Source organism: Chelonoidis abingdonii, chromosome 2 (genome assembly GCF_003597395.2).
Source record: "Chelonoidis abingdonii isolate Lonesome George chromosome 2, CheloAbing_2.0, whole genome shotgun sequence".
NCBI lineage: Eukaryota > Metazoa > Chordata > Testudines > Testudinidae > Chelonoidis > Chelonoidis abingdonii.
The window spans coordinates 55,385,858-55,413,311 of NC_133770.1; the positions used below are offsets into that span (position 1 = coordinate 55,385,858).

Here is a 27,454-nt window from a genome sequence, read left to right on the forward strand (position 1 = left end):
TTTTACATTTTAAGATTTTTTTTAACTTAGTGCTTAAATATGTAACACTTGTTCTATGTGGCACACTTGGACAAATGCAGCTAAAGCTAGAAAGGACTGGATTTTCTTTAAACAGAGAGAAACATGCGCATGATTCAGATCCAAGAAAACATGGCTGAACAGAAGAATATTAAGGATAAACTAGAAAATGAGCAAGAAAAACTTCATGTGGAATATAACAAGGTAAGAAAAGCAGTGAATACAACTGTGCTAAGCGTTGGAGTGTTGTTAACTGATAGAATTTAGCTTTTCAAAGGCATTTCTTAGAGATGTGGAAAACTGCTATTTAAAGGGGGAGTACCAGGATAAAAATGTTACTTAAAATATATCTTACCTTCTCATTTTAAATTATCACAGCTACAGTGAATTTCTAAAATCTAAGTTGGGTACTGATCCTTCACATAGAGCCTCATTAACAGGGCTTCACATGAGCACAGAGGCCCTTTTGCATGGAACTTGTTGAAAGATTTGGGCCTTACTTTTTACCTTTTTTGCTGTTTGTGTGCACTTAGTTTGAAGTGACCTCTGACTTGCCACTCTCACAGTTTTTGTTTTTGGGTAGTTTGACTTTCAGGTTCTCCTCTAGTGGTAGCGTCTGGATGTCCAGCAGTGCAGGAATTCTTTACGTGAAATAGTGTACAAAACAAAACAAAACCTGAAAACAGTTGCCCGTACTTTTATCAATATCCAAATTTTGAGCCTTCCCAAAACTTTTTTTTTATGAGGAGCAACAGGTGATACCATTGTCTCAAAGAAGTGCTGCTGAAATGAATGTGTGTGAAGCAAGCCATAGTATGTGGAGGAGTTAGTGTTGATTAAAAATTGCCTTATTGCTTTTTAAACTTTTCTGTTTTGAAACAGAAAAAATATACATAATAATCCATTAAAATTATTTTTTGTGCAGGATTATGTAATACTGATGCTTACTGAATTCAGCAGGTTAGAATTTATCCAAAGTGGTTTAAACATGTTTTAAATGCAAACAAATGTTAACATCTGCTTGTTTTATTGTCCAAGAATAATAAGAAAGGAATGAAGACAACGATTAACAAAATTACTAGGTTGTACATACAGTATTATAACTGGCAATTACTTTTGAGAATACTGTCTTCTGCTTTGGTGTTCTTTTAAATTAGCGAAATAAGTGGGGCTTGGTTTTTTAAGAGTGTGTGGTTTTTTTGGTGGTGAAGGAACAAAACTTGGTTCCCTATATAAAACATTTGCCATAACTTCATAGCTAGAAATAGTGTAGTACAAATTGTATGATGGATTAGTATACTTTAATTTTGCTTTCCGATTGTGATTGTGGAACCTAATTGTCATGCTGAATTACTTCAGATCTTTTTACTAAACAGACGGCTGCCCAGCTTTCTTCTTAGTGCTGTTACATGCCTGAATGACTGCACTGATCTCTGATGTATTGACATGACTATTCAGTTTCATTGTGTTTTTAATTATGTAATTTATAAAAGTTACAGGTAAAGAGTTCTCAGATAATAGATGCTGAATAATTTCAGTAAATGAACTAAAAGAGTTTTTCAATTTTTTATTTTCAGCTGTGTGAGTCCTTAGAAGAGCTACAAAATATGAATGGAAAGCTACGAAACGAAGGGCAAGGAATATGGACTCTACTGGGTAGAATCATTGGGCAGGTTGGCTTTTCATTTTCCCCTCCTCTTTTGCACCATATAGGTGCACATGATTTTCAGAGAATAGGTTTTGTTATTTTGTATCTGTCACCTTTGCATACTGTGGGGTTAATGATTTCTGATTGAAATATATCTAAAGCTCTGCAAGCAACCTACTGGGAACCTGTAGCTTAATTTTGTTGTTATAATAGCTATCTTGCTTGCAAAATTCTTTCATTTGCTGTAACTGATTGACCTGTCATTTGTGATAAAGCTAAACCTGAAGCATGAGTTAATCCCACCGTATTCCCCTCCACTTTTTCTTTAGCAGTTGTAGGTTTCAAATACAGTAGAATGGTTCCTTGGGTTTGTATTGACTGTTTATGACCATTTTATAAACTGTACATCCCTAAAATCACACATCACTTTCAACAATGTTTTTTAAACTATACAGCTAAAAAGATGTAACCTTTCTTAGAAATAGTGAGTATATTATATCAGTGATATGGGAACGTGTGATTATTTCTTGATGCTACCAGTGACCATGTTGTCCATTGCAAGGAAGGAGGTACATTTCATGCTTCAGTATGCTCATAAATTCATTAAGAGAAAAGGTGAACAGATACATGGATCATGTTCATGAAACCCCATATATGTAATATGGCAATGTGTCATTTATCCATCAGAAGAGAACATGAAACTATTTCCAGTCATGTTTTTAAAGAAGATTGAGAACACTTGTTCAGTACATGTGTTCTTTTTCACACTGAAAACTGTATCTGTCAGTATGTGGATGGCTGTGTTTCTGAAATAGTGAGTCATTTCATTTGTCTTTTATGTAATATCTCCCATACCCCCCTAAAAGGCTCATACCTGGCAGGCACACAAGGAAGACAGCAGTCTTTTTCAAGATGTAATGTATTGAACATTGACATGCCATACTAATTTTAAAGGTGCTTTTGGGAATTGTGCAGAATACATATTGTAATGAGACAGTATTTTAAGAGGATGAGAATAAAAAGACATCATCTAATTAGGTCCTGTATCAGAAATTTTTGTGATGGCCTTTGGTACTTCTGTGTTTGTATTACTGTACTTAAAATGAAATTTACCCATGATGTCTGCAGTAATGCTTGTGGTTTAATCATATTGGTTACCCACACCAAGCTGGCTGAATTTTTTTTCACCTACTTGTTTTATACAAAAATCTCGCTTTGTTAGAGAGTATCTCAAAGAGAGCTTTGTCAGTCTGGAACAAGATTTCACCTTTTAAAAATAGTTTTAAAAAAAGTTCACAAATGTATTTCCCAGTGCAAACATTAATAAATAAATAAATAAATAAATAAAAGTAAGTAGAAGTAAAATTCATTTACACAGCTTGCATGACACTTTTTTCCAGTTGGTTGAACAGATGCAGGCCCACAGGGCCGCCAAGAAATGCCCTTGATAGATGGTTGCTGTCTGAGAAGCTTGCGTACTGTAGATTAGTAGAAACCCGAAGAGAATCTCGTCTGCTTTGTGGAGAGTTTGGTCCAATAAGATAATTTTTCTAATTAACCTATGGAGCACCAGTATAACAGGGAGGCTGAGGAAAATAAACTGCCTCAATATTCTTTTGTCAAGTGTAATGGGTTTTCTTTCTTTCTCTCTCTCTTTCTCTCTCAAAGGTTGGGGGGGAAAGTTAAAAGCCAGGACTTTAGTGTTTGCATTTTTTTGTTTTAGTTTTACACTGAAAAATGTGACACTAATTCTGTGAAAAACAAAATTTCTTTTGAGACAAAATAAATACTGTAGTTGCTCTCTCCTATGAAGTAGTTTAGAAAGCAGTTTTCCCCTCATAATAGTAGTATCCTGAGTTTGACCAAATTTAACTGGCTGTGGAGTAGCAAATGGGAATGGTATAATTTAGATTCTTCCCCAAAAAACTTATATATAAACTGCATTTCTTCAAATCCAATAGAAATTGAACATACCAGCAATTTTACGAGCACCCAAGGAGAGGAAACCAAGTAAAAAGGAAGGAGGAACACAAAAGACGTCCATGCTTCCAGCAGTACTTTATAGGCAAGTAATGCAGTCTTGGTAGGCTAGGCATGATATAGTATGGAGAATGTTGATAAATATATATAATTATAGTGTTTATTTACACAAAAATTGAAGAAAACGCCTCCCCCACATCTTTCTTACTATTTGCTGCCATTAGAGGTATGTTTATCTCCAAGCTAAGAAGCTGAGTCATTTCTTTATTCTGGCGCACACATTGGCAGGGCTTTCTCTTTTAATAGACAGCAGTGCTTTAAAAGAAAATGGCTTCTACATCTGAAATATCGGAATCGGTTGCATCTGTAATGTGGAAATTTTAAATCCATGCTATTGTCTTTTGAATTTAGTAGTCTATACTGTTGTGAGGATTTTGGTATGAACAATATTATATATTCAGCAGTATAGTGTTAAACATACTTGCCATTTGAGGATATTTACTCTTCCAGTTAATGGGTCAGCAAGCTGCTTTTGAACAGATATGTTTTTACTTTTTCTTTCTTTCTTTGATTAATAAGTACAAAATTAATCTTTTTGAGACTATTAAACTAGAATGCCAATATTGCTAGAGTAGATCAATTTAAAAAGTGAACTCTGATTTATTTTGTGTTTGTACATTATCCAGCATGGTGAGACTGCAGTCCTGTCTTTCAGTGTTATTGAAATAGATAAATGATTAATAGTAGTAGTAATATTCTACTTATCTAGTGAATGCTATTCTTTGTCCCAACGTGGTGATCTCTTCCCCCCCCCCCCAAGCATATATAACTGCAGTTCTACAGTACTTGAATATGAAATTTAAGGAAAATGTTAGATGATGAGATATTACCTAGTTTTAAAAGATGCTTAGTCATAAACATTTTCACAAGTAATCACATAGTTAAGTTTAAACAAATACTGTGAAAACTATATGATGTCATTACCATATATTTGCATATTTGCACCCTGTATTGTCACTAAGAAATATGGTTCTGTATAGTATATGTTTTGCCATCTCAAGTGTAGTTGTAATGCTTTTTTTGGCTGCATTTATTCAAAGCTGTGGAATTTGTAAGAAGAACCATGATCAGCACCTCCTCTTACTATGTGATACCTGTAAACTACATTATCATCTCGGCTGTCTGGACCCTCCTCTTACAAGAATGCCAAGGAAGACTAAAAACAGTTATTGGTAAGTAAGAATATTGTTAGTTAGTTATCTTCTGTCATTTCCATGCACTCCAAGTAAAACTTAAATGTGAAAAGTGTTGTAAATGTTGAGTATTTAGGCACTGCCAAATACTGCTTAAACCAGACTATCTTGATTTCAAGTTTCTTTCCTTAGTCATTATTACTGTTAAAAATTAAGTTATGTGGTTAAGATCTGTTTTTATTCTGACTTCACTTTCATCACTTATGTTTTCATGGAAGGGTAGGGGAATTGGGTTATGCTCATTTCCAATATTGACATTTCACTCAGCTTGTCAAGCGAGGCACTATAATCCACATCTCTGAAATGTGAATCTTATTTATAGAGATTTGCTAAACTCATGATCATTGAAGACAGTTCTTGATTGTTAATCTGAAACGTGTATATATAATAGATAATTCAAGCTAAATAATTCTCTGTTAAAATACAAATAAGTGTGATTAGATTACAAACTTAATTTAAAGTGCAATTTAAGTACTTGTATTGGGCAATGTGCATTGGAACTTCTAGCTGAATTTGTGGGAAAAATTATTTCTCAAATTAATTAAATCTAGTCATTGATAATGTTTCATCACCTGGTCATAATCTTTGACATCTTTTCTAAATTATGTAGTAACCTCTATTCAATATATACACTTTTTTAGGTCCTACATTTAATTTGAAATGTAGGAATATTTCAGTGGAGGAAGCAAAAGGAATAATTTCACATCTTTAGAATAAATATAGGGAAAAGTATTTTGAAAAATTAGTATTGTAATAACAACATCAAAAGACTCAGAATAGTGTTTTGATGAGAAAATAAATGGATTTCGATTTTCTTCAGTGATGTTTTATTATGACTATATATGTACACGGATGATGCCTCCAAACACACATCGCTTATCCCTTATGGGTATATCTACACTGCAAAGAAAAACCTATAATAGCGCTGAGTCTGAGAGCTAGGGTCAATTGACTCAGGCTCGTGGGGCTTGAGTACCAAGGTTAAATATAGCAGTGTAGCTGTTTCTGCACAGGCTGGAGGCCAGGCTCTTAAAGCCAGCAAGTGAGGTGGGCTTTGGAGGCTGGGCTCCAGCCCATGCTGAATGTCTATGCTACTATTTTAACCCTTCAGCCTGAGTCCTGTGAGCCAGAGTCAACTGATGCAACATAAAATTAGTGTGTGTGTGTTTGTAAGCATTCTACATGTTGTAAAATGTTTTGAAAAATCTAATTATGAGAAAATGGTCTTTATTCATCTGACTAGCGAAAAGGCTAGTGTAACAACTTCCTCAAGGAAGAGCTTAGAACAGGGGTAGGCAACCTCTAGCACGCGTGCCAAAGGCGGGCACGCAAGCTGATTTTCAGTAGCACTCACACTGCCTGGGTCCTGGCCACCAGTCCAGGGGGGCTCTGCATTTTAATTTAATTTTAAATGAAGCTTCTTAAACATTTTAGAAACCTTATTTACTTTACATACAACAATAGTTTAGTTGTATATGCTAGACTTATAGAAAGAGACCTTCTAAAAATGTTCAAATGTATTACTAGCATGCAAAACCTTAAATTAGAATGAATAGATGAAGATTTGGCACACCACTTCTGAAAAGTTGCCAACCCTTGGCTTAGAAACTCCTAGCAGTGAGCCCTAATGTATCAAATTGGAATACGAAAATAACCATTTCTAAAAGTAAGTTTTTTTTTAATTGTGCACTTGATGAAAATTGAGTTTCAATGTTTCCTTACCCTTCGTATATAGTTCTTTCTGAATTTTTTTTGAAGAGAAACACTGGGCCTTCAGTAATTTAGTGTTTCTTGTTGGTGAGGTTTTTACCCCTCAGTTAAAATGCCATTTTGACCATATTCAATTAATTATTAAATAGAGATTTCCTTTAAAAGATGCAAAACTCAAAGAGGGTCCAACCGCCATTTAAAAATTAATTCTTTTGAGCATTAGTCTGGGTTTGCTACTCTAAATCATTCCTGTGTAGTCCTCTGTACCTTCTTAAACTGTGGTTGATTTTGCAGAATAGGTAATCTAAATACTTATATTTGATTGTTGTTGTTGTTGCTGCCATAGCGTATGTACTGGACATCTCTAGTTGTGATCTGCTTTTTAACCAAGTTGAAAAGGTCATTAAAAGCCATCATACTTCTTAGTTGCTATTCAGGTAGAGTAGGTCAGGTAGATAGCAATGCTTTTATATTTCAAAGTGCTAACTTGTCTTTGCTGTGAATTTCGTGCTTCAGCTACACTGATGATCACAAATTTAGCTTTCTCTTTTAATTAGCTTAGGCATAGTCTAGAGGATAAGATTATAGTAGAGAAATTTAGGTGTATTGGGCTTTGCCTTGGTATACTCTTTTTAAGATTATTAAACACCGTATAAAACAGACCCCTGTTCTAAGTGCTAAGTTCAACAAAAGTTTTTCCCTGCTATTTTTAATATATCTTCTATTTAAAATGTTATTTCAGTAACCCTTAAAACAATTTGGTCATATTGGATAAAATGTATATAATTGTAGTATACAAGGCCAATGTACACTTCACAAAGCAGCCAGTTGTGAACTGATTGAGCTGTGAACGGAAGAGAAGCAAACAGAGGGAGTTTGCCTGGGAGTTCACCTGGTGAGGAGTTCCCACAGAGCTTTTGCCTTTCAGGCTTCTGTGAGCAGTAAATACAACATCTGAAGAGGCTCTTAGAAGGAAGACAATATGAATAGTGAGCGATCAGCTGTTGTGACCTGCACAGGATGTGCCATGTTTGTCTTTTTCCCAGAGGAAAGAAGCAGCTTCGCCTGTACGAAGTGCAAGCTGGTCTCCATATTGGAAAAGAAGGTTAAAGGACTAGAGACACAAGTATCAACCTTGTGTTGCCTCAGAGAAAATGAAGACTTTCTGGACAGAAGTCAGCATTTGGAAATGCAGGCACAGCATGCTGAAGAATCAGAGAGGCCAGTGCAGAACGGGGAAGAAAATTGGCAGCATGTGACCTTCAGAAGAAGAAAGAGGAGAACCCATGTACCTCCCAATGCAGATAAAGTTTAAAAAATGTTTTCAGGCTCTCTGCACAGGTATTAGGGCGGAGAATGGTTAGGAAGAGTCATCTGAGGGAAGGGATCAGAAGAAGACCCCATCAACTGGAAGGCATGGGATGCATTGTTCTCGGGATGGGGGTTCCATGACCACTGCTCCCAAGAGGAGGAGACGGGTGGTGATGGTCAGCAACTCCTTCTTAAGGGGACAGAATCATCCATCTGCCGTCCAGACTGGGAATCTCAAGAAGTGGAGTTAGAATTCAGGATGTGACAGAGTGTCTGCCGAGACTGATCAAACCCTAGGACTGCTACCCCTTCCTACTTTTCCATGTGGGCACCAATGATACTACCAAGAATGGCCATGAGTGGGTCACTACAGACTCATGTGGCTCTGGGAGTTGGAGGTGCAAGTCTTGTTCTTGTCCATCCTGTTGAAGGAAAAGGCCCAGGTAGGGACCATCAAATTGTGGAAGTAAATACGTGGTTACGCAGGTGGTGTTGGAGAGAGGGCTTTGGATTCTTCCACCATAGGATGTTGTTCCAGGCAGAAGGATTGCTAGGAAGACATGGGATCCACCTAACGAAGAGAGGGAAGAGCATCTTGGCAGGCAGGCTTGCTAGCTAGTGAGGAGGGCTTGAAACTAGGTTCACTGGGGGGATGGAGATGTAAGCCCTGAGGTAAGTGGAGAAGTGGGATACCGGGAGGAAATACAAGGAGGAAGGTGCAACAGGGGAGGCTCCTGATTCATATTGAGAAAGTAGGGCAGTCGGTTAGTTACCTTAGATGCCTGTACATGAATATAAGAAGCCTGGGAAACAAGCAGGAAGAATTGGAAGTCCTGGCACAGTCAAGGAACTATGATGTGAGTGGAATAACAGAGACTTGATGGGATAACTCACATGACTGGAGCACTATCATGGATGGGTATAAACTGTTCAGGAAGGACAGGCAGGGGAGAAAATATGGAAGAGTTGCACTGTATGTAAAAGAGCTCCGGTATGAAACTGGAGAAAAGCCTGTTGAGGGTCTTTGAGTTAAGTTTAGAGGCGAGAGCAACAAGGATGGTGTCATGATGAATGTCTGCTATAGACCACCAGACCAGGAGGATGAGGTAGACAAGGCTTTCTCTGGACAACTAACAGAAGTTTCCATATCACATGCCCTGGTTTTCATGGGGGACTTCAATTACCCTGACATCTGCTGGGAGAGCAATACAGCAGTGCACAGACAATCCAGAAAGTTTTTGAGGAATGTTGGGGACTACTTCCTGGTGCAAGTATTGAAGGAACCAGCTAGGGGCCATGCTCCTCTTGACCTGCTGCTCACAAACAGGGAAGAAGGGGTAGGGGAAGTAGAAGTGGGTGGCAACCTCGACAGCAGTCATCGTGAGATGGTTGAGTTCAGGATCCTGACAAAAGGAAGAAAGGAGAGCAGCAGAATATGGATCCTAGACTTCAGAAAAGCAGACTTTAGCTTCCTCAGGGAACTGATGGGCAGGATCCTCTGGGAGGTTAATATGAGGGGGAAAGGAGTCCAGGAGATCTGGCTGTATTTTAAAGAAGCCTTATTGAGGGCGCAGGAACAAATCGTCCCGATGTGCAAAAAGAATAGCAAATATGGCAGGCAACCAGCTTGGCTTAACAGAGAAATCTTCAGTGAGCTTAAACACAAAAAGGAAGCTTACCAGAAGTGGAAACTTGGACAGATGACTAGGGAGGAGTCTAAAAATATTGTTCGAGCATGCAGGGATGTAATCAGGAAGGCCAAGGCACAACTGGAGTTGCAGCTAGCAAGGGATGTGAAGGGTAACAAGAAAGGTTTCTACAGGTATGTTAGCAACAAGAAGAAGGTGAGGGAAAGTATGGGACCCTTACTGAATGAGAGAGGCAACCTAGTGACAGATGATGTGGCAAAAGCTGAAGTATTCAATGCTTTTTTTGCCTCGGTCTTCAAAATCAGCTCCCAGAATGCTGCACTGGGCAGCACAATATGGGGAGGAAGTGAGCAGCCCTCAGTGTGAAAGAACATGTTAAGGACTATTTAGAAAAGGTGGAGATGCACAAGTCTATGGCGCCAGGTGCAGGGCATCTGAGAGTGCTGAGGGAGTTGGCTGATGTGACTGCAGAGCCATTGAAAACTTGTGGCAATCGGGGGAGGTCCCAGACGATTGAAAAAAGGCAAATATAGTGCCCATCTTTAAAAAAGAAAAGAAGGATAATCCAAGGAATTACAGACTGGTCAGCTTCACCTCAGTCCCTGGAAAAATCATGGAGCAGGTCCTCAAGGAATCCATTTGAAGCACTTGGAGGAGAGGAAGGTGATCAGGAACAGTCAACATGGATTCACCAAGGTCAAGTCATGCCTGACCAACCTGATTGCTTCTATGACAGGATAACTGGCTCTGTGGATATGGGGAAATTGGTAGACGTGATATACTTTGACTCCTAGCAAAGCTTTTGATATGGTCTCCCAGTATTCTTGTCAGCAAGTTAACAAAGTATGGATTGGATGAATGGACTATAAGGTAGATAGAAAGCAGGCTAGATTGTTGGGCTCAACAGGTAGTGATCAACGGCTTGATGTCTAGTTGGCAGTCGGCATCAAGCAGAGTGTCCCAGGGGATCTATCCTGGGGCTGGTTTTGTTCAACATCTTCCTTAATGATCTGGATGATGGGATGGATTGTCCCCTCAGCAAGTTCGCGGGTGCCACTAAGCTGAGTGGAAAGGTAGATACGCTGGAAGATAGGGATAGGGTCCAGAGTGACCTAAACAAATTGGAGGATTGGGCCAAAAGAAATCTGATGAGGTTCAGCAAGGACAAGTGCCAAGTCCTGCACTAAGGATGGAAGAATCCCATGCACTGCTACAGGCTCGGGACCGACTGGCTAAGTGGCAGTTCTGCAGAAAAGGACCTGGGGATTACAGTGGATGAGAAATTTGGTATGAGTCAACAGCGTATCTTTTTTGCCAAGAAGGCTAACAGTATATTGGGCTGCATAAGTGGGAGCATTTCCAGCAGATCGAGGGAAGTGATTATTCCCCTCTATTCAGCGCCAATGAGGCCACATCTGGAATATTTTGTCCAGTTTTGGGCCTCCCACTACAGAAAGGATGTGGACAAATAGGAGAGAGTCCAGCGGAGGGTAACTAAAATGATTAGGGGGCTGGGGCACATGAGAGGAGAGGCTGAGGGAACTGGGCTTATTTAGTCTGCAGAAGAGAAGAGTGAGGGGGGATTTGATAGCAGCCTTCAACTATCTGAAGGGGGGTTCCAAAGAGGAAGAAGCTAGACTGTTCTCAGTGATGGTACATGACAGAACAAGGAGCAGTGGTCTCAAGTTGTAGTTGGGGAGGTCTAGGTTGGATATTAGGAAAAAACTATTTCACTGGGAGGATGGTGAAGCACTGGAATGGATTACCTAGAGAGGGGGTGGAATCTCCATCCATAGAGGTTTTTAAGGCCTGGCTTGACAAAGCCCTGATTGGGATGATTTAGTTGGGATTGGTCCTGCTTTGAGGAGGGGGTTGGACTAGATGACCTCTTGAGGTCTCTTCCAACCCTAATCTTCTATGATTCAATGATTCTAGACTTTTTGACTATTCATATGGGATTTAATATAAAGCCATACAAAATTAAGTGAAGAAATATGAATTGAAGGAAGTTTTCTAGAATGTTAGATCTATGACAAATCAGTTCATTGAGGTGAAGTACTGTGGCAGAATTTGCAAGATTCAATAACATTATTACCACTTATCTGTGGACAAAAATATGTTCTCTTCGTGAATGGGTGAATTCCATAGAGCTGAATTTTGTGACTTTCTGTAGTCTAATCTCTTCAGAAATCTGGCAGGTCCATTGCACAAGGCCAATAAGAAACAAACACTGAGTTGTTATAGAGCTATGGGGATGGGCTCTAATTTCCATGCAGTGAAACGCTCTTCTATTTCAATTTCTTCTCTCTCCTCCTCACCACCTCCAGGGATGGAGATTCCAGTGTTTTAAATAAAAACAATACTGATCTTTGAGTATGGGGGAACAGCATTTCTCTTACTTCAGTTGTCAAGTAAAGGCATCCGTCCTCATGCTCCTAAATCAGGATGCTTTCTTCATCAGGAATGATAGGACGGGCTCTGTTTTCCCCTATTTATTAACAAATAACTGGACAAAAGTAGAGGACATTTTGATTAAGTGAGAGCTCCCTAAATCACACCAATTCACACCAAATCATAACCATTCTTTGAGGGGGAGATGGAGAAACACTTATGCTCAACAGGCCCCTCTCCCCTTAAGTCCAACCTGGCTTCTTTGAGATATTTCTTTCCTGGCTGACTGACAAGTCCTACCATGGCTTCCTACCATGCCAACTGAAGAAGGGGTTTAACCTTTTCTTATATTAAAAAAACATTCAGTGAAATTGAAAAGCATCAGCTTTAGAAATAATAAAAGGAAGTACTTCTTCATACAAAGTGCAATTTTTTTTAGTCTTTGGAACTCATTGCCAAAAGATATTATGAGACCAAGTGTGTACCTGAAATAAATAGACTGGACATTTTATATGGATAATAAGAACATCTAGGATAAAATATGATTAAAAACAAAAGGTCAATAATTTAGGAAAGACTATAAACTCACATACATCAGTGTGTAAGCCAGACTCAAACTAATGGGTGCTAGGAAGATACTTTTAGAGAGTGGATTATTCCATAACTACCTACTTTGAGATTTCTTGCAACTTCCTGTGCATCTGCTAGTAGTCTTCATTGGAGTCTCTGTCCATGAGCATCAGTGGAAGTGATTTTGTTGATTGTCCCCTGTAGATTCCACGCATGGTGTTTAATGTTCTATGTGTGGATATCTTTCTTTCCCCGCTTCTGCATATAAGGGCCTCTATATAGTCCAGCATGAGAGACCACTTTTACTTCTAATAAACTAAAAATGTCATCCATATAAACAGCCTCTTCTTTTAAGCCTTGCAAAATCTCACTAATTTTCCTTTGTAAGATTTCTAGGAGCCTTGTGATATCAATGAGAGTTGTTGTTAAAGGGGAATACTCTATATCCTAGTCAAGAGGATGGAATACAAGTTGATAAAGTACTGGTAGGCACTGAAGAAAAACACTTAAGTGAAAAATAATTAAATTACGTTAAATAATATCACATGAAGGCAGACAACTAAATATTAGCAAATTTTATAAGGCCTGTATACAGATATTAAAAGTCTCTTATTAAGATGGGTTTCTTGAATTCCTTGTTTTAAATGAGGATGTTGATATAATAGGCATCACAGAAATTTGGTGGAACAATGATAATCAGTGGGACATGACACGGTGTGACATAGTCGAGTACAATCCAGACTAATGAGTAGCTGTGTCCAGGGCTTTGGAGCTGTGCTTCAGCTCTGCTCCAGCTCCAGGCAAAAATCTGCAGCTCCACTGCTCCAGGGTTGCTTCGCACTCCAGCTCCGGGCTCCGCTCCAAAGCCCTGACTGTGTCACCCCAGACCCTGTGACCCGGAGGGCCATTGCTGCTGTATCCTCCTGCCTAGACTGCTCACAGCCTCCAGCATGTAAGTCGCTCCTAGTTATGTTTGTATTTGTGCTTCAGCCAGTCTGCCACAACTTGGCTCTTACTAGCCTTAGTTATGCTGCCGGTGACCCCAACACACACCCCGTCCCAAATTTTCCCCTAGAAATGTATATCCTGTACTGCCCCACCCTCTCCTGGACAGTACAAATATATACAGTCTATTATTTCTGTAATGGAATAATATGCACACAACTTGTTACCAAATGGAGTTACCCAGACACTGGATTAGATAAAACAATAAAATAAGTTTATTAACTACAAAGATATACATTGGAAGTGAGTACAAGTAATGAGGCATAAAAGTCAGAAATAGTTACAAGAAAAATAAAGATAAGACGTTTACTGGTGCCTAACTTACTGGTGCTTCAAAGCAAAGTTTTTCATCACATGCTTTCAACAGTCTTAACTGACCACTCTTTAGGTCAGGACGACTTCCCCAGAGTTCAATGGCTGCTTCCTTTGTCTCTTCATGTGCAGTGAATACAATAGGCAGAAAGAGAGAGAGGGTGCCTTGGGGTGTTGGTCCCTCCTTTTTATAATTTCAGTTTCCCTCTTGAAAAATATTTCCAGCTGAAAACTAGGAGCCAGGGAGGCTGTGTGGAAGAATGTTCTGTTTTTTCAACCGTTTGATGACTCTGTTTATCTTCCCTTCCTGTTTGATGACTCTGTTTACTGTTTAAATGCAAATTAAGGCAAGCACACATTCCTTTGTTAAGCACAGACCTGATTGACAACTTCTGTCTGGACAGGGTTGTGGGGTTAATAATACCATATACTGGAATCTTATAAATTGACATACAATTTGGCACACACATTTTACCAGGACAATACTGACCAGCAAATTATGAGTTTTTAAATGATACCTCACAAGACATGCTTTGTAGAAAAATTATTACAGTGTCCGCACAGGGTACAAAGTGTAGGAAAGTGTCACAAAGGGTTCTGTCATACATGGTACAGAATATACAAGAAAGAGTAGGTCACACTGTTGGGGGAGTGGTGCTATCTGTGAAAGAAAGCATACAGTCAAATGTAGTAATAATATTTAGAAAAAAAATAAGACCAAATAAATGCTACCATAGCTAAAAAGCAGACTTAAAGAGGCGAATAGAGGTAAAAAAGCATCCTTCAAAAGTAGGACGTCAGAGCTGTCTGAGGAAAAGAGAAACGAACGTAAACTCTGGCAGGTCAAGTGTAAAAGTATAATTAGGTAGGCCAAAGAATACTTTAAAGCACAGTTAATAAAATAGACAAAAAACAACAGCAAAATTGTTTTCAAGTAAATGAGAAGCAGGAAGCCTGCCAAACAATCATGGGGGCTACTGGACAATCAAGGAACTAAAGGAGCATCCAAGGAAGAAAAAGCTGTTGTAGAGAAGCTAAATGAATTATTTTGCATTCGTCTTCACTGCAGAGGATGTGAAGGAGATTCCCACACCTTATCCATTATTTTTTTTTTTAGGTGACAAACCAGAGGAACTGTCCCAGATTGAGGGGTCAGTTGAGGAGGTTTTGGAACAGATTGATAAACAGTAATAAGTCACCAGAACCAGATGGTATTCACCCCAGAGTTCTGAAGGAACTCAGATATGAAATTGCAGAACTACTAACCGTAGTATATAACCTATTGCTTAAATCATCCTCTACCACCAGATGATTGGCAGTTAACTAGTGTAATGCTGATTTTTTAAAGAAGGCTCCTAAGGCAATCCTGGCAATTACAGGCTGGGAAGCTTAACTTCAGTATCAGGCAGATTGGTTGAAACTATAATAAAGAACAGAATTATCAGACAAATAGATGAGCACAATATGTTGGAGGAGTCAATATGGCTTTTGTAAAGGGAACACATGCCTCACCAATCTACTAGAATTCTTTGAAGTTTCAGCAAGCATGACAACAAGGGTGATCAGGTGGATATACACTATACTTGGACTTTCAGAAAGTGTTTGACAAGGTCCGTGACCAAAGGCTTTTAAGTACAGTAAGCAGTCATGGGATAAGAGGGAAGGTCCTCTCATTGAACAGTAACTGGTTAAAAGATAGAAAACAAAGGGTAGGAATAAATGGTCAGCGTTCACAATAGAGAAGGATAAATATTGGGGTCCTCCCAAGAATTTGTACTAGGACCAGTGCTATTAAACATGTTCATAAATGATCTGGAAAAAGGGGTAAAGAGTGAGGTCGCAAAGTTTGCAAATGATACAAAATTACTTAAGTTAGATCCAAGGCTGAATGCGAAGAGTAACAAACGGATCTCACAAAACTGGGTGACTGGTCAACGAAATGGTGGATAAAAGTCAGTGTTGATGAAAAATAATGCATGTTGGAAAAAATAATCAAATGATTACATATACATATACGTATACATTTACATATACATATACATATGTAGCTGTTACCTTTCAAGAAAGAGATCTTGGAGTCATCATGGGTAGTTCTTTCAAAACGTCTGCTAAATATGCAGCAGGAGTAAAAAAAAAACCAACCCCCCCCCTCAAAACACAAAAACAAAACTAACAGAATGTTAGGAACCATTAGGAAAGGGATAGATAAAAAGAAACAAAATATCATAATGCCACTAGATAAATCCATGGAGTGCCCACATCTGGAATATTGCCTGCAGTTCTGTTCACTCTATATCCAAAAAGATACATTAGAATAGCAAACAAAGTGATTAGGGGTATGGAACAGCTTCCATATCATAAATCCAAAGAAATAAGTGTAATTTACCTTCGCTTGGACAAACTTCTTAATTCTTTGCTTCAACAGGCACACTTGCGGTGTCTGGACTGACCACCTCTGTCCTGTATTCTACCTTGCCTTATCAGCTCTGTTTCTGCCAAGGGAATTAAGTGCATTTAAGAGTCAATTTACTGTGCTTCTATTTTCCCGCATTGAATTTTTTCTTTTATACTTTTCTGACCATGCTTTCACTACTTTTTTGTTGGGTGACTTGCACTTTTCCTAGTTCTGACTGCAGTCACAGTTGTGCCACCAATTCCAGAGTTAGCTCAGACATTCTCTGTAAATTTTTTGTAAGTTTCTTATGTAAAATCTCAACTACAAGAGGTTCTCTTTGGTGTTCTTGACTGATATAAAAGTTAAGACTCTTTTTTTTTTTTTTTGGTAATTGGTCTCTTTTAAATCTGTCTAAGATACTTTTTGGCCCTTGTTACCATAGCATCTGAGTGCCTGACGATCTTTAGTGTATTTATCCCCACAATGCCCCTGCGAGGAAGAGAAATAGTAATATTACCATTTTACAAATGGGGCACTGAAACCCAGCAAGACTAAAGGTCACATAAGAAATCTATAATGGAACAGGGAATTGAACCCACATCTTTTGAGTTCCTTCCCAGTGCCTAACTGCTGGATCATTCTTTCACTCTGTCTTATAAAGATGACTTCTTTGTCTGTGCTTCTACGCTCCTTGGTAATATATATGTATTACTGAAATACAGTTTATCTCATACAGTTAGCCTTCATCCAAGTAGGATTAGATCACATTTTTTCTGACTCATCAACCTGTGCTCTTAATAAGTAGACAGTGCTGTCTGTTGGAGTGTCTTCTGGTGTGACCAGAAATGATTTGAGACTAATGCTCAGAATGTTTCCAGTTTTAGAAAACACATAAGCCAAGCCAACAAAAACATGTGTTTGCTTTATATCAGAGCAGTTTGCTTTATATTGCAGCAGCTACTCTTGTTCTTCTGCGCCAACTACGGGAACTGGTGTAAATCACAAATTAAACAGCAACCTTTGTTAATAGTATGTTTAGTAAAAGTATTGCGAGTCTCTTTACATTGTGAGTCTTAATACAATGTGTGGCATATCTACTGTAATTCAGCTTTGTTGACTTAAAGCACTGGTATTTGAATTAAATTAAATATATTGTTCAGCATTCTCTTTTCAAAACACCATAGCACTGATGTTTTTCAGTTCCTTACATTACTTAATAATGCCTTTGTTTGCATTGAAATTCATAGCAGCATAACTGTTTTTGTTAAACCTATTTTATGTTCAACTTTGTAAACATTTCCTTTCCTTATGATAAAAAAAGCATCCAGATCATTTACAGTAAATATGCCATAGTTAAATTTTGTTTTTAAACATTTGCTTTTAATATTTAATTTTTTAAAAGAAAATTTCATTTGACTTTTTATAATCTGGAATTGTGTTGCAAAAATTCAGTTTTTTATAGGCAGCAAGTTAGCATACCTCCTTATCTTCAGACCATATAAAAATATATTTATAGATGAATAACAAAGTACACATTTTTATTTCTTGCTGAAACAAGTTCTGCAACTTCATTTAAATTATTATCAAAGTTTATATGTTAATTTAAAATTTAAATTTTGTTATTTAATAGTTGGCATACTATTCCAGGAAATTTATAATAATTTCATTAACCAATATTTAAAATATAATTTTGGGGAAATGTAAAAATTGATGTTCATGGTAGGATTTAGGTAAGATTTGCAGTAAAATGTATTGAACAGTGTATTTTAGTATAATCTAAAAGGGACTTCAAAATTAATTTGACGTCACTGATATTAACAGGTAGACGTGAAATTTGAGTCCCATATGTTAGGTTAACATCTGCATTTATGACCTAACGTCTTGGTATGACATATATTATTTTCTTCTGCATATGAGAACATTTTGTTAATTTCTTTCATGAAGCTTGTTAATAGTAATTGCTTACTTTTGAAGTTCTGACCACGAATTTATAATGTTTTGGAAATACAACACGGGGTTTTTCATCTGAATATAAAAAAATAGTTAATATGCACTTCACAGTCTATACATCTTCATTTGTCTTTTAATATCTTCTAGACTTTTAAAAAAAAAGTATCTAGTTTGAATTGAATTGTCCGCCATCTTTAAAGTGATCCGTTGATTGTCAGAGGAAACCCTTCTTGCTAGTCTGTCAGTAAAAAGCTACCTACAGAGAGCAAATTCCGCACAGTGTGTCATTGGCAGAGATTAGAGGCTGCAGCAGCTACAATAATGAATAGATTCAAGATCAGTAGGGGTCGGATTAAAAAATGGTGAAATAGTAGAAAAAATATCTTTCCTAAATATGAGAGTGCTTCCAATGAGTCTGAGGGTATGGCTACACTAGCACTTTAAGCGCTGCAACTATCGCGCTCAGGGGTTTGAAAAAACACCCCCCTGAGCGCTGCAAGATACAGCGCTGTAAAGCCTCAGTGTAATCAGTCCCAGCGCTGCAAGCTACACCCGTAGAGGATGTGGTTTACGTGCAGTGCTGGGAGAGCTCTCTCCCAGCGCTGGCGGTCCGACCACACTCACACTTCAAAGCGCTGCCACGGCAGCGCTCCGAAATTTCAAGTGTAGCCATAGGATTAGATCCCAAATGACTTACATGACATGAATAAATAAATAAAATAGGCCGTGTATCTAGCAAGAGCAGCTATTTGAATATTTGTTATTTTGAGAAAATTACCTAATATTTTTGTGGAATTGTTTTGTTTTTGTGTTGTATTTTTACCAAAATATTTTATTTCTGCTTTGTGGTTGCTGTTGTCCATATAAAATCTTTCTCTTCCAGGCAGTGCTCAGAGTGTGACCAGGCAGGCAGCAGTGACATGGAAGCAGATATTGCCATGGAAACCTTACCAGATGGGACCAAGAGATCAAGGAGGCAGATTAAAGAACCAGTGAAATTTGTCCCACAGGATGTGCCACCAGAACCAAAGAAGATTCCAATCAGAAACACGGTAAATGACAACTTAATTGTCATTTTATAGGTCATATTCATAATTATTTAGCTTAGTATCTGTAAAATTGGGACCTTTAGAGTATGATGAATTAGCCCTATATTTAAATAATGACAACCTATGACATTCTAATATGGTTGTAAAAACTGTTTTCTCCGATTATTATTTTTTGTCTCAAAAATGTAATTTACTTGACTTCTGAGGAAGTACCTAGAATAGTAATGCTGGTAACGGAGTACTTCAAAGAATGGTAGATCAGGCTTTCCCTAAACTGTAGGTTGCCTAGTCAAAGAAAGTAAAATTCACCACAAGTAGGTAACAGCCAGAAAATTTTATATTTTGACATATGTTCTCTGGCCTAACAGTGGTTTCTCTGAGACAATATAGAAGACGATTACACCTTTTCTATTTCCTGTCTTGAGGGGAGACAGAGGTCTTCAGTGTCAAGGGGTGTCACTTGGGTTTATTTTATACACTTGGGTATATTTTAATTTTTTTAAAGAGAGAAATAGTCAAAGTTGCATTGTACAGATTATTTTAACTTGGTTCTTCACTGTACTTGGTAATAGAAGAAGTAGTGATATTTTGGTACTTGAGAAGTTCTAAAGGATACTTTGCTAAAGTAATCAATTTGATATTACTTGCTATATTATTAAAAAGATAATAAATTGATTAATTTTACGTGTGTGTGTGTGTGTGTATGTGTGTTTAACTGTGAAAATCACATTTTTATAGTGTAATGGATTCCTCTAACAGCCATGGCAGAGGGTATAAAAACAATAAGTTTAAATTCTTTTGGTATGTCTCAAAAACATTGTGTAATGTCATTATATATTTATCATTTATATTTGAACCTCTTGCACAATTTTATTTACGCTTTAACATGCTTTAGACTGTGCTTTCTAGTAATATACTTTTCAGTGCTTGTGCTCTCAACCCTTCCACCCCCACCCACCACCAAAAACAAACTAACAAAAAAACAACCATTATTGGATGTTTTTAATAAACAGAAATTTTTTTTTTTTTTTTTTTTTTACTGGCAAAGAAAAAAACCTGTAGGTCACTTCCTTGAAAGCAGGGCTACTATTAATCATTACTGTATTCTCTTATCATTCTCCACCATACTCCGATCCTTCAAGATTTGTTTTCCTACATGTTTCTAATTAAAGGCTTTTATTGGATTTTTCATTATAATATAATACTGCATAACAATATTAACAGAGAACTTGAGAAAATGTCCATAAATACAGTCAAAAGTATATATTTTTTTCTAGAATACAGTCCTTTAGTCTCTCACCTGTCAGGTTTGGGTTTGTGTGGTGTCTGTGATCCTTAGGTTGTGTATGAACTATGATTCATCTCCCAAAAGATATACCCAAAATAGCACCCCCCCCCCCATCTCAGACTAGCCATATCCATTGTTTTATTACATGGCTTTACTAGTTTTTCTTAAAGCAGTCTGCTTTGGAGTCCCATTATGGTTTGCTTACAAATACCACCGCTGTGTTGTCCAGCTAACCTTTGATGGGGGTAAGCTATGAATTCTTATGATTGTTGGAAGTCTTTATCCATACCAGAATCTTCACATTGGGATTTTTTTTTGACCTGCAGAACCCGTTGCCAAAATTTCGAGCTCCAATCCAAGGAATGCTTCCCTTTCCTGTTCCAGCAGTTAGGAAGAACTTTAAGAGTCATTCAGGACAAAGGGGCTAATTCAATTCAGCCTGTAGAAATGACAAGGCCAGGATGTGAGGCCACATGAATAAACCAAAGAGCCTCTTTGCATAGGAAGAAAATAAGTTTTTTCAGCTTGAAGGATAGTTCCATTTCTGACTGATATGCTCTTGAAATCATCTTAATGAAATTAAATCATCTTATTTTTTAAAAATGTCACCCTAATTTTGAATGCTTTAATGTGCTAAGGCTTAAAGAATCAAGCAATGAAAGGACATAAGAGTAATGGCTCCTAATCCCAGAGAGAAGTCTGAATCAGATTTTTCATTCCTCTCTCCACACTTCTTTGGTGACTATTACAGCTGTAAATCCTGAACACCATTGTGAAAAAATTCATTATCTGAGGGAAAGATGGATATGTGGCAAAGGCACAAGACTAAAATTGGGAGATTTTTTTGTTTCAAGCTGTGACAGATGCTCTGCCGAATCACTTAATCTTACTCTTCCTCAATTTCCTCATCTGAAAAATGTTACTAAGCCTCATGAGGGTGAGGCTAAGTTTAATTAATGTTTGCAAAGCATTTTGGGATCCTTGGTTGTGTGTTAAGGTGCATTAGGCAACTTTTAGTGCACACCAGCAGGGTCTACACAGATCAGTTAATGCACAACTCATTAGTACTCTTTAGAAATCATACCCTCGCAGTGTGTATTGCCACACCATGTAGACAAACCCTCAGAGTATAAAAGAAAACAGAACTTGTCTGACCTGTCCTTCCCCCACAAGCAGTTGATGTCATCTTTGCCCTTCAAAGTGCAGAAATATGATCTTACAGCCTCTCCAATTTACTAAAGTCTGTCTCTCTCACATTCTGTATTTTTCACAGTTATTCCTCTTCATGTAGAATCAAAGAAAGTTTGTCACCGTTGACCTTGAATGTTACTATTATGTGAGTTTAAGAGACTGTGCTCAGTGATGCATTCAGTATCTCACGCCACATGGCCAATTTCATCATTTTGTAATCTCTTAGTTTTAAGACTCAGTTGTTTCCCTTTTCCATGCTTTTGGAGATGCTGGTAATTCAGTAGTTATTCCTCCTACTCTGATTTTGCTAATCTTCAACTTTATCTCAGAGCCCTTTCAATACAGATTGTAATTTCTGATGCATGTCGACTCAATTCCTGGCCTCAGTGATTTGATCTTTAACTTCTGTCCTGTTGGATAAACCTTGAAGAAAATCCTGTGAAGTGGAGAGAGTTTTAAGCTGAATCTGTGAACCTGTTGTGGCAAACAGATACAAACCATATATTTCCTTCTCCATAAATTTTTAAAGTTGATTCACCAGATGTCTTGTCTTGTCCATCTTGTGATGATTTTGTTGATTTTATTATGTGAATAATGGTTTCTATGGACATAGCGCTGCTGTACATCTTAAAAAAAGAATTGTCCTTGGAACAAAGAGAGTCAACTACTACTGTCCATCTTTTCTTTTTTTTATTCATGTCAACCTATTTTAACACTCCTTTGAAGAGTGACCATGCATGAGGGAGAAAAAATATCTGGTCATGGTAATTAGTTTATTACATTTAATATGTATTTAGATGTTGAAGTGGAGCTGCTTCCCACTTAATTAGATATAATTGTGAAACTATTGACAAAGCGTAAATAATGTACTTCATGACCTTCAGACCTCTACCTTTCCCATTCCCTACAGTTCCACCCCTCTACCCCCATTCATTAAGCTCAGTTTGAAAAATTATTGAAAACCGCCCTTACCATGTGTGTAGCATGGAACCTAGAACCTGGTCTACACTAGGAAATTAGGTAGGTATAACTACATTGCTCAAGGACATGAAAAAACCACACTCTTGAATGATGCAGCTAAACTGACCTAACCTCCAGTGTAGACAGCACTAGGTCGATGGGAGAATTTTTCTTTCGGGATTACCGATGCCTACAGAAGAAGCTGATGCAGCATTTTAAGTGTAGACAAGCCCTAGGTTATGACACAAGCAGCTAGTGTGATTATAAAGGTGTTAAACTGTGTCCCCATGAGTGTTAATAAATTTTCCATTTATGTTAAGCTAAAATCATCGAGGTTACGCAATTGAAAAGAAGTGGTTTTTTTGCCACTTAGTGAAGTCCACAAAGTAAGTTTCACATTGAAATTTATATTGCTACATTTCACTATAATGATTTATCATAGTTAATTCCTACTGTTTACCAACACTCACTTTAACTTTTCAGAACTTATATATAAGCCAAATATTTTACAAAATCAGGCAACTGCTAAAGTATGTATGTAATAATTAAAACAACATTTCAGGCAGGGGCTGGCTTTTTGTTTTGTGTTTGTACAGTGCCCAGTACAATGATGTCTTGATCCATGATTGATTGGGCCCTCTAAGCATTACAGTATAAATAGTGGTGATGTTGAATTAGCTGTTACTAAGGGCAAGATGGCAGTATATGTAACATAAAGAAGATAATATAAAGCACTTGTTAATTATCAACTTAAAAAAAAACCTTATTAACTGTGTGACACAAATAATGTGCATTTATAGGAAGGTAAAAATACAGGAATTACTATACCTGATTAGACCATTGATACTAGAGCAGAAACCTGTCCCTGAGAGTGACCAGTAACCAAGACCCTACATTTTTGTTTTTATTTTTTTTTAAATTTCCCAAGAAATATACAAACTTAAAAAAGGTGAAAATTAGTGCAAGAAAATTAATGTCACAGTTTTCTGGGTAAATAGGGTTAATATATGGAAGACAAAAGAAAAGGAACAAATTGAGAAAAATAAGACTTCTTCTGGATCCTGGTCCCTGCTCCAAAAGGAGAGATGGCAGCTTGGTAATGTGGGCGGCCAAGGTAACTGAGTTGCCATCTTTCTTTCTGGAGTATGCCCACAAGAAGTGGAGGAGGCAGTGTGAAGAAATTACATGCTCGCCTCCTTCATCTGTTCCACTTCCAGGCCCATTTCAGGCCCATTCTGAAAGGAGAGATGGTGGTTAAGCTGATGCACAGGTTAGTGAGCTGGGAACAGAGAGCTGGGTCTGGGGGGTTTTGGCACTTTTTAAAAAAAATTTTAAGGACTGAAGCCCTGATGTACACACACACATCTGTAAGTATCTTCCAGTACATTGTCTTATTTTAACAGACAGCCTTATATTTACACTTAGACTAATTTATTAACATAAACACATCTACCTAATGTAAAGTACTGGATTTTTCTTAACTTGATCAGTATTTTCATATATTTGAGCAGTCTGAAATTCAGGTCAAAATGAGTGAAAAATTGAATAATAGCTTTTTGTAAAAGCCAGGAATTTTACAGTAAAAATGGGTAAAAAGCAACACAGGAGGGTCTTACCAGTAAAACATACTTCACTCCATAGTTAAAAAAGATATTATGTGCCATAATAGATGGTTCATCCTGCCAGTGGTTGTCTCATGCCCTGACGCATGAGGGTTATGTTATAATTTTTTCTTGAATTATGGAACCTATCTAATGTAATCATGGATGTTTGCTTATCTATGTCTTCTCCTTTTTCTAATCTTTCTAAGATTCTACTTTCAATAGTGCTTTGGGCCAGTGAGTTCTGTAGGTTAATTATTAACATTTTTTTAGGAGAAAAGGTGTTTTCTTTTATCTGTTTTAACTGCTGCCTTTCAGTTTCTGATTCCTTTTTGTTCTTGCATTATGTGAGATGCTAAATAAGGACATTTTGTATGTTTCCTCTTATTCATTATCTCTCTAAACATTCTTTTCAGTTTCTCCTCAAGCCTTTAACCATTTTCATCTTTATATCTGGACTGAGACTACCTAAGCTCCCTAAAGCAGACGTTAAACTGTGAATGAGGTTCTCTGTTGGCCCTATTCTGGATCAGCATGTTCAAAAGATAGATTCACAATCCATTACTGAACTGGTGGGAATTCTGAGCAATACACTTATCTTAGAGCAGTAGTGCCCAAACTTTTCCTGTCACTACACCCCTTACCAGTAATGGAATCTGTCCACACCCCTACTCCTTTACTGCACAGTTGGCTCAGCAGAGGAGCTTGGGCTGAAGACCAAGCTGGGGGCAGAACTGGGGATGGGAGTGGAGTGGAGCTGGGTTGGGGCCAGGCTGGGAGCAGAGTGGAGCTGTGGCTGAGGCTGGGAGCAGAGTGGAGGTGGGGATGGAGCAGAGCTGCAGCTGGGGCCAGAGCTGGGCTGGGAGCAGAGCAGGCGGTGGAGTGGAACTGTGGCTAGGGGCGGAGCGGGGCTGAGTGGCGCTCCCTCCATCTGCCCCCTGTGGGGGCTGGCCCAGGCCCTGCTGCACTCCCCCATGATCATTCTTCACTATGCCCCCAGCCCAGATCTGCCCTGATTTCATCTAGCCCTCTAGTCCTAGGGGGGTGCACCCCACAGTTTCAGGACCAGTGGCTTAGAGTATTGGGTGTAAAGGTGGGAGGCAGAGAATGTTTAATAGCAATTCCTTTTTCAGTTAGTATATTTGTTTACTTATTCAGAATGTATTCCAATCTAGTCTTATGTCAGAGCAATGATGCCCAGAGTGATGATGGTTGGGGTGGGAGCAGAAATGTGCCAATACTTACAACTCTATTTGTAAGGGATACTAAGGACTTCCTTTCCACCTGGAATTGGGAATTATGAGAAGTGAAGTGGGGAGATGGAAGCAGTCAGTGTTAAAGCAACATTTTTTTATATCAGGATCATATTTCTCCCTCTTACAATTCGTTGCCGCCTTCTATTCCAATGCTGTTTAAAATGTTTGGATTTTTATTTGATAGTGCTTTTTAAAGTACTGTGTGTAGACATTTGATCAGATGTAAAGAATTAGCCTGTTTAGAACCTCGATTCACATTGTCTCTATTTTCAGAATATTTTGTAGGATATTTGAATAAAGAAATTCATATGATTAAGTAGAAATGAGGAGGTAGGGAGTAAATTCTGCCATTCAGGTTGTTACTATGCAGAGGGTACAGCTTATTAAGATTTAAAATAAGATTAAAATTGACACTGCTGCATGGAATTTTTTTACCTACTAGTGTTACAAGCAGCAACTGATATTACTGTAACTAAAAACAAAGAGTTTTTCCTCCATTTTTGTCAATTTACATTGTACATTTTGACAGTTGTTTCACTGTTCCCCTTGCACAATCAGACATTTTGGCTTGCTGTCAGCATGAGTCTACCACACAGGAGTGGGGACAGAAAAATACAGGAACGTTTAATGGAAAAGCCACAGAAGATGATGGGGACCCAGGGGCAGGTGTAGTGCTTGAAACTACTTGTAAGTCATCCTGAAGCCTAGTCCTGCAAACGCATGTATGAGTAACCATTGAACTCAACAGAACTTCTCAGTACCCTGATTTAGGAGAGCCTCCCTATTCAGGAAGAGCACGGAAGCATATGCTTAACAGCCTTCTTGAATAAGGATAATTTAAGCATATATTTCAATTCTTCCCTGAATCAGGGTCAGAATAAATAAAGGAGTATAAGTGTTCAGCAGATCAGCCCTCAGTTTGCAAACTGCTGTGGAAAGGACTGTATGTGAACAAAGAAATTAACTTATTGCTGATGCTTCCACAGTTCAAATAATTTTAAAAAACCCTTTTAATTAACACTGTTTAGAATTTTACAAAGTTGATTCACATTATAAAACTAAGAAATGGAAAATATAATCTCCACAAACCACGTGATCTGTACATTTAGTTGCACCTAATGTTAATCTTCATTAGAAAAAAACAGTAATCTAAAGTAAAGTTTATATATAGCTGAACAATTTAAATGGAAAAAGTATGAGAATTGATGATGTATTTCCCCTAGCCATATTAGTGATCTGCTTATTCTTGTAACACATATACATCTCAGAATTTTTGCACAGGGAACTTCCATAAGAAATGTTAGAAATATTTACTGTATAATGTATATAGTTCTGTGTATTTTGTTTATAGAAATCTGTATGAAGACAAATGACTAGTGCTTTACAGTCTTCTTATATAAATTAAATGGGCTGGATCCTAATTATCTAGCTTAACTGCATATGCTCTTGTTATTGAGATCATTTATTAGTGAGATGTCACCCAATTTGAAAACAAAACAAAACAACAAACTTTAAATGTCAAGTTGCTTTGCTCTCTTCAAATAAAAAAGAGCAAATAAGATGATCTATTTTTTTTTCTGAGCCAATTGGTCTGTCTCACTAATCTAGCTTATTGTCAGACTGTAGACAGTCTGTTCAGTAAAATAATTGCATTAAAATCTGTCCTGATTTTCTGGGGAATAAACTTTCTTAAATATAATCTGTTTGCATAATCTGAATAGCAGTAAAGTGTATTAGTGAATTAAGGTTAGATATATTAATCACTTTCCTTTAGACTCTCACAAAATATTATTTGCCTACCATATATGATGATTATCTGGAAGTGTAAAGGTTGGAAGGAAAAAAACTTTGTTTACTTAAAGTAATACAATACCATCTGCAGTCATATCTTCTAAAGCAGTGACTTTACATGATGAG

The 27,454-nt window shown here is 37.7% G+C and overlaps 1 protein-coding gene across 5 annotated transcripts in view; it reads left to right on the forward strand.

Annotated features, from left to right (window-relative positions):
• The window catches only part of PHF14 (PHD finger protein 14), a 302,948-nt gene that overhangs the window by 83,517 nt on the left and 191,977 nt on the right, over positions 1-27,454 (forward strand). For all 5 annotated transcript variants that reach the window (XM_075062378.1, XM_075062380.1, XM_075062379.1 and 2 more), the window contains exons 10-14: positions 116-222; positions 1,596-1,691; positions 3,628-3,731; positions 4,747-4,878; positions 19,076-19,244. In XM_075062378.1, the coding sequence (XP_074918479.1) occupies positions 116-222; positions 1,596-1,691; positions 3,628-3,731; positions 4,747-4,878; positions 19,076-19,244 (608 nt within the window). The remainder of the gene's footprint in view (positions 1-115; positions 223-1,595; positions 1,692-3,627; positions 3,732-4,746; positions 4,879-19,075; positions 19,245-27,454) is intronic.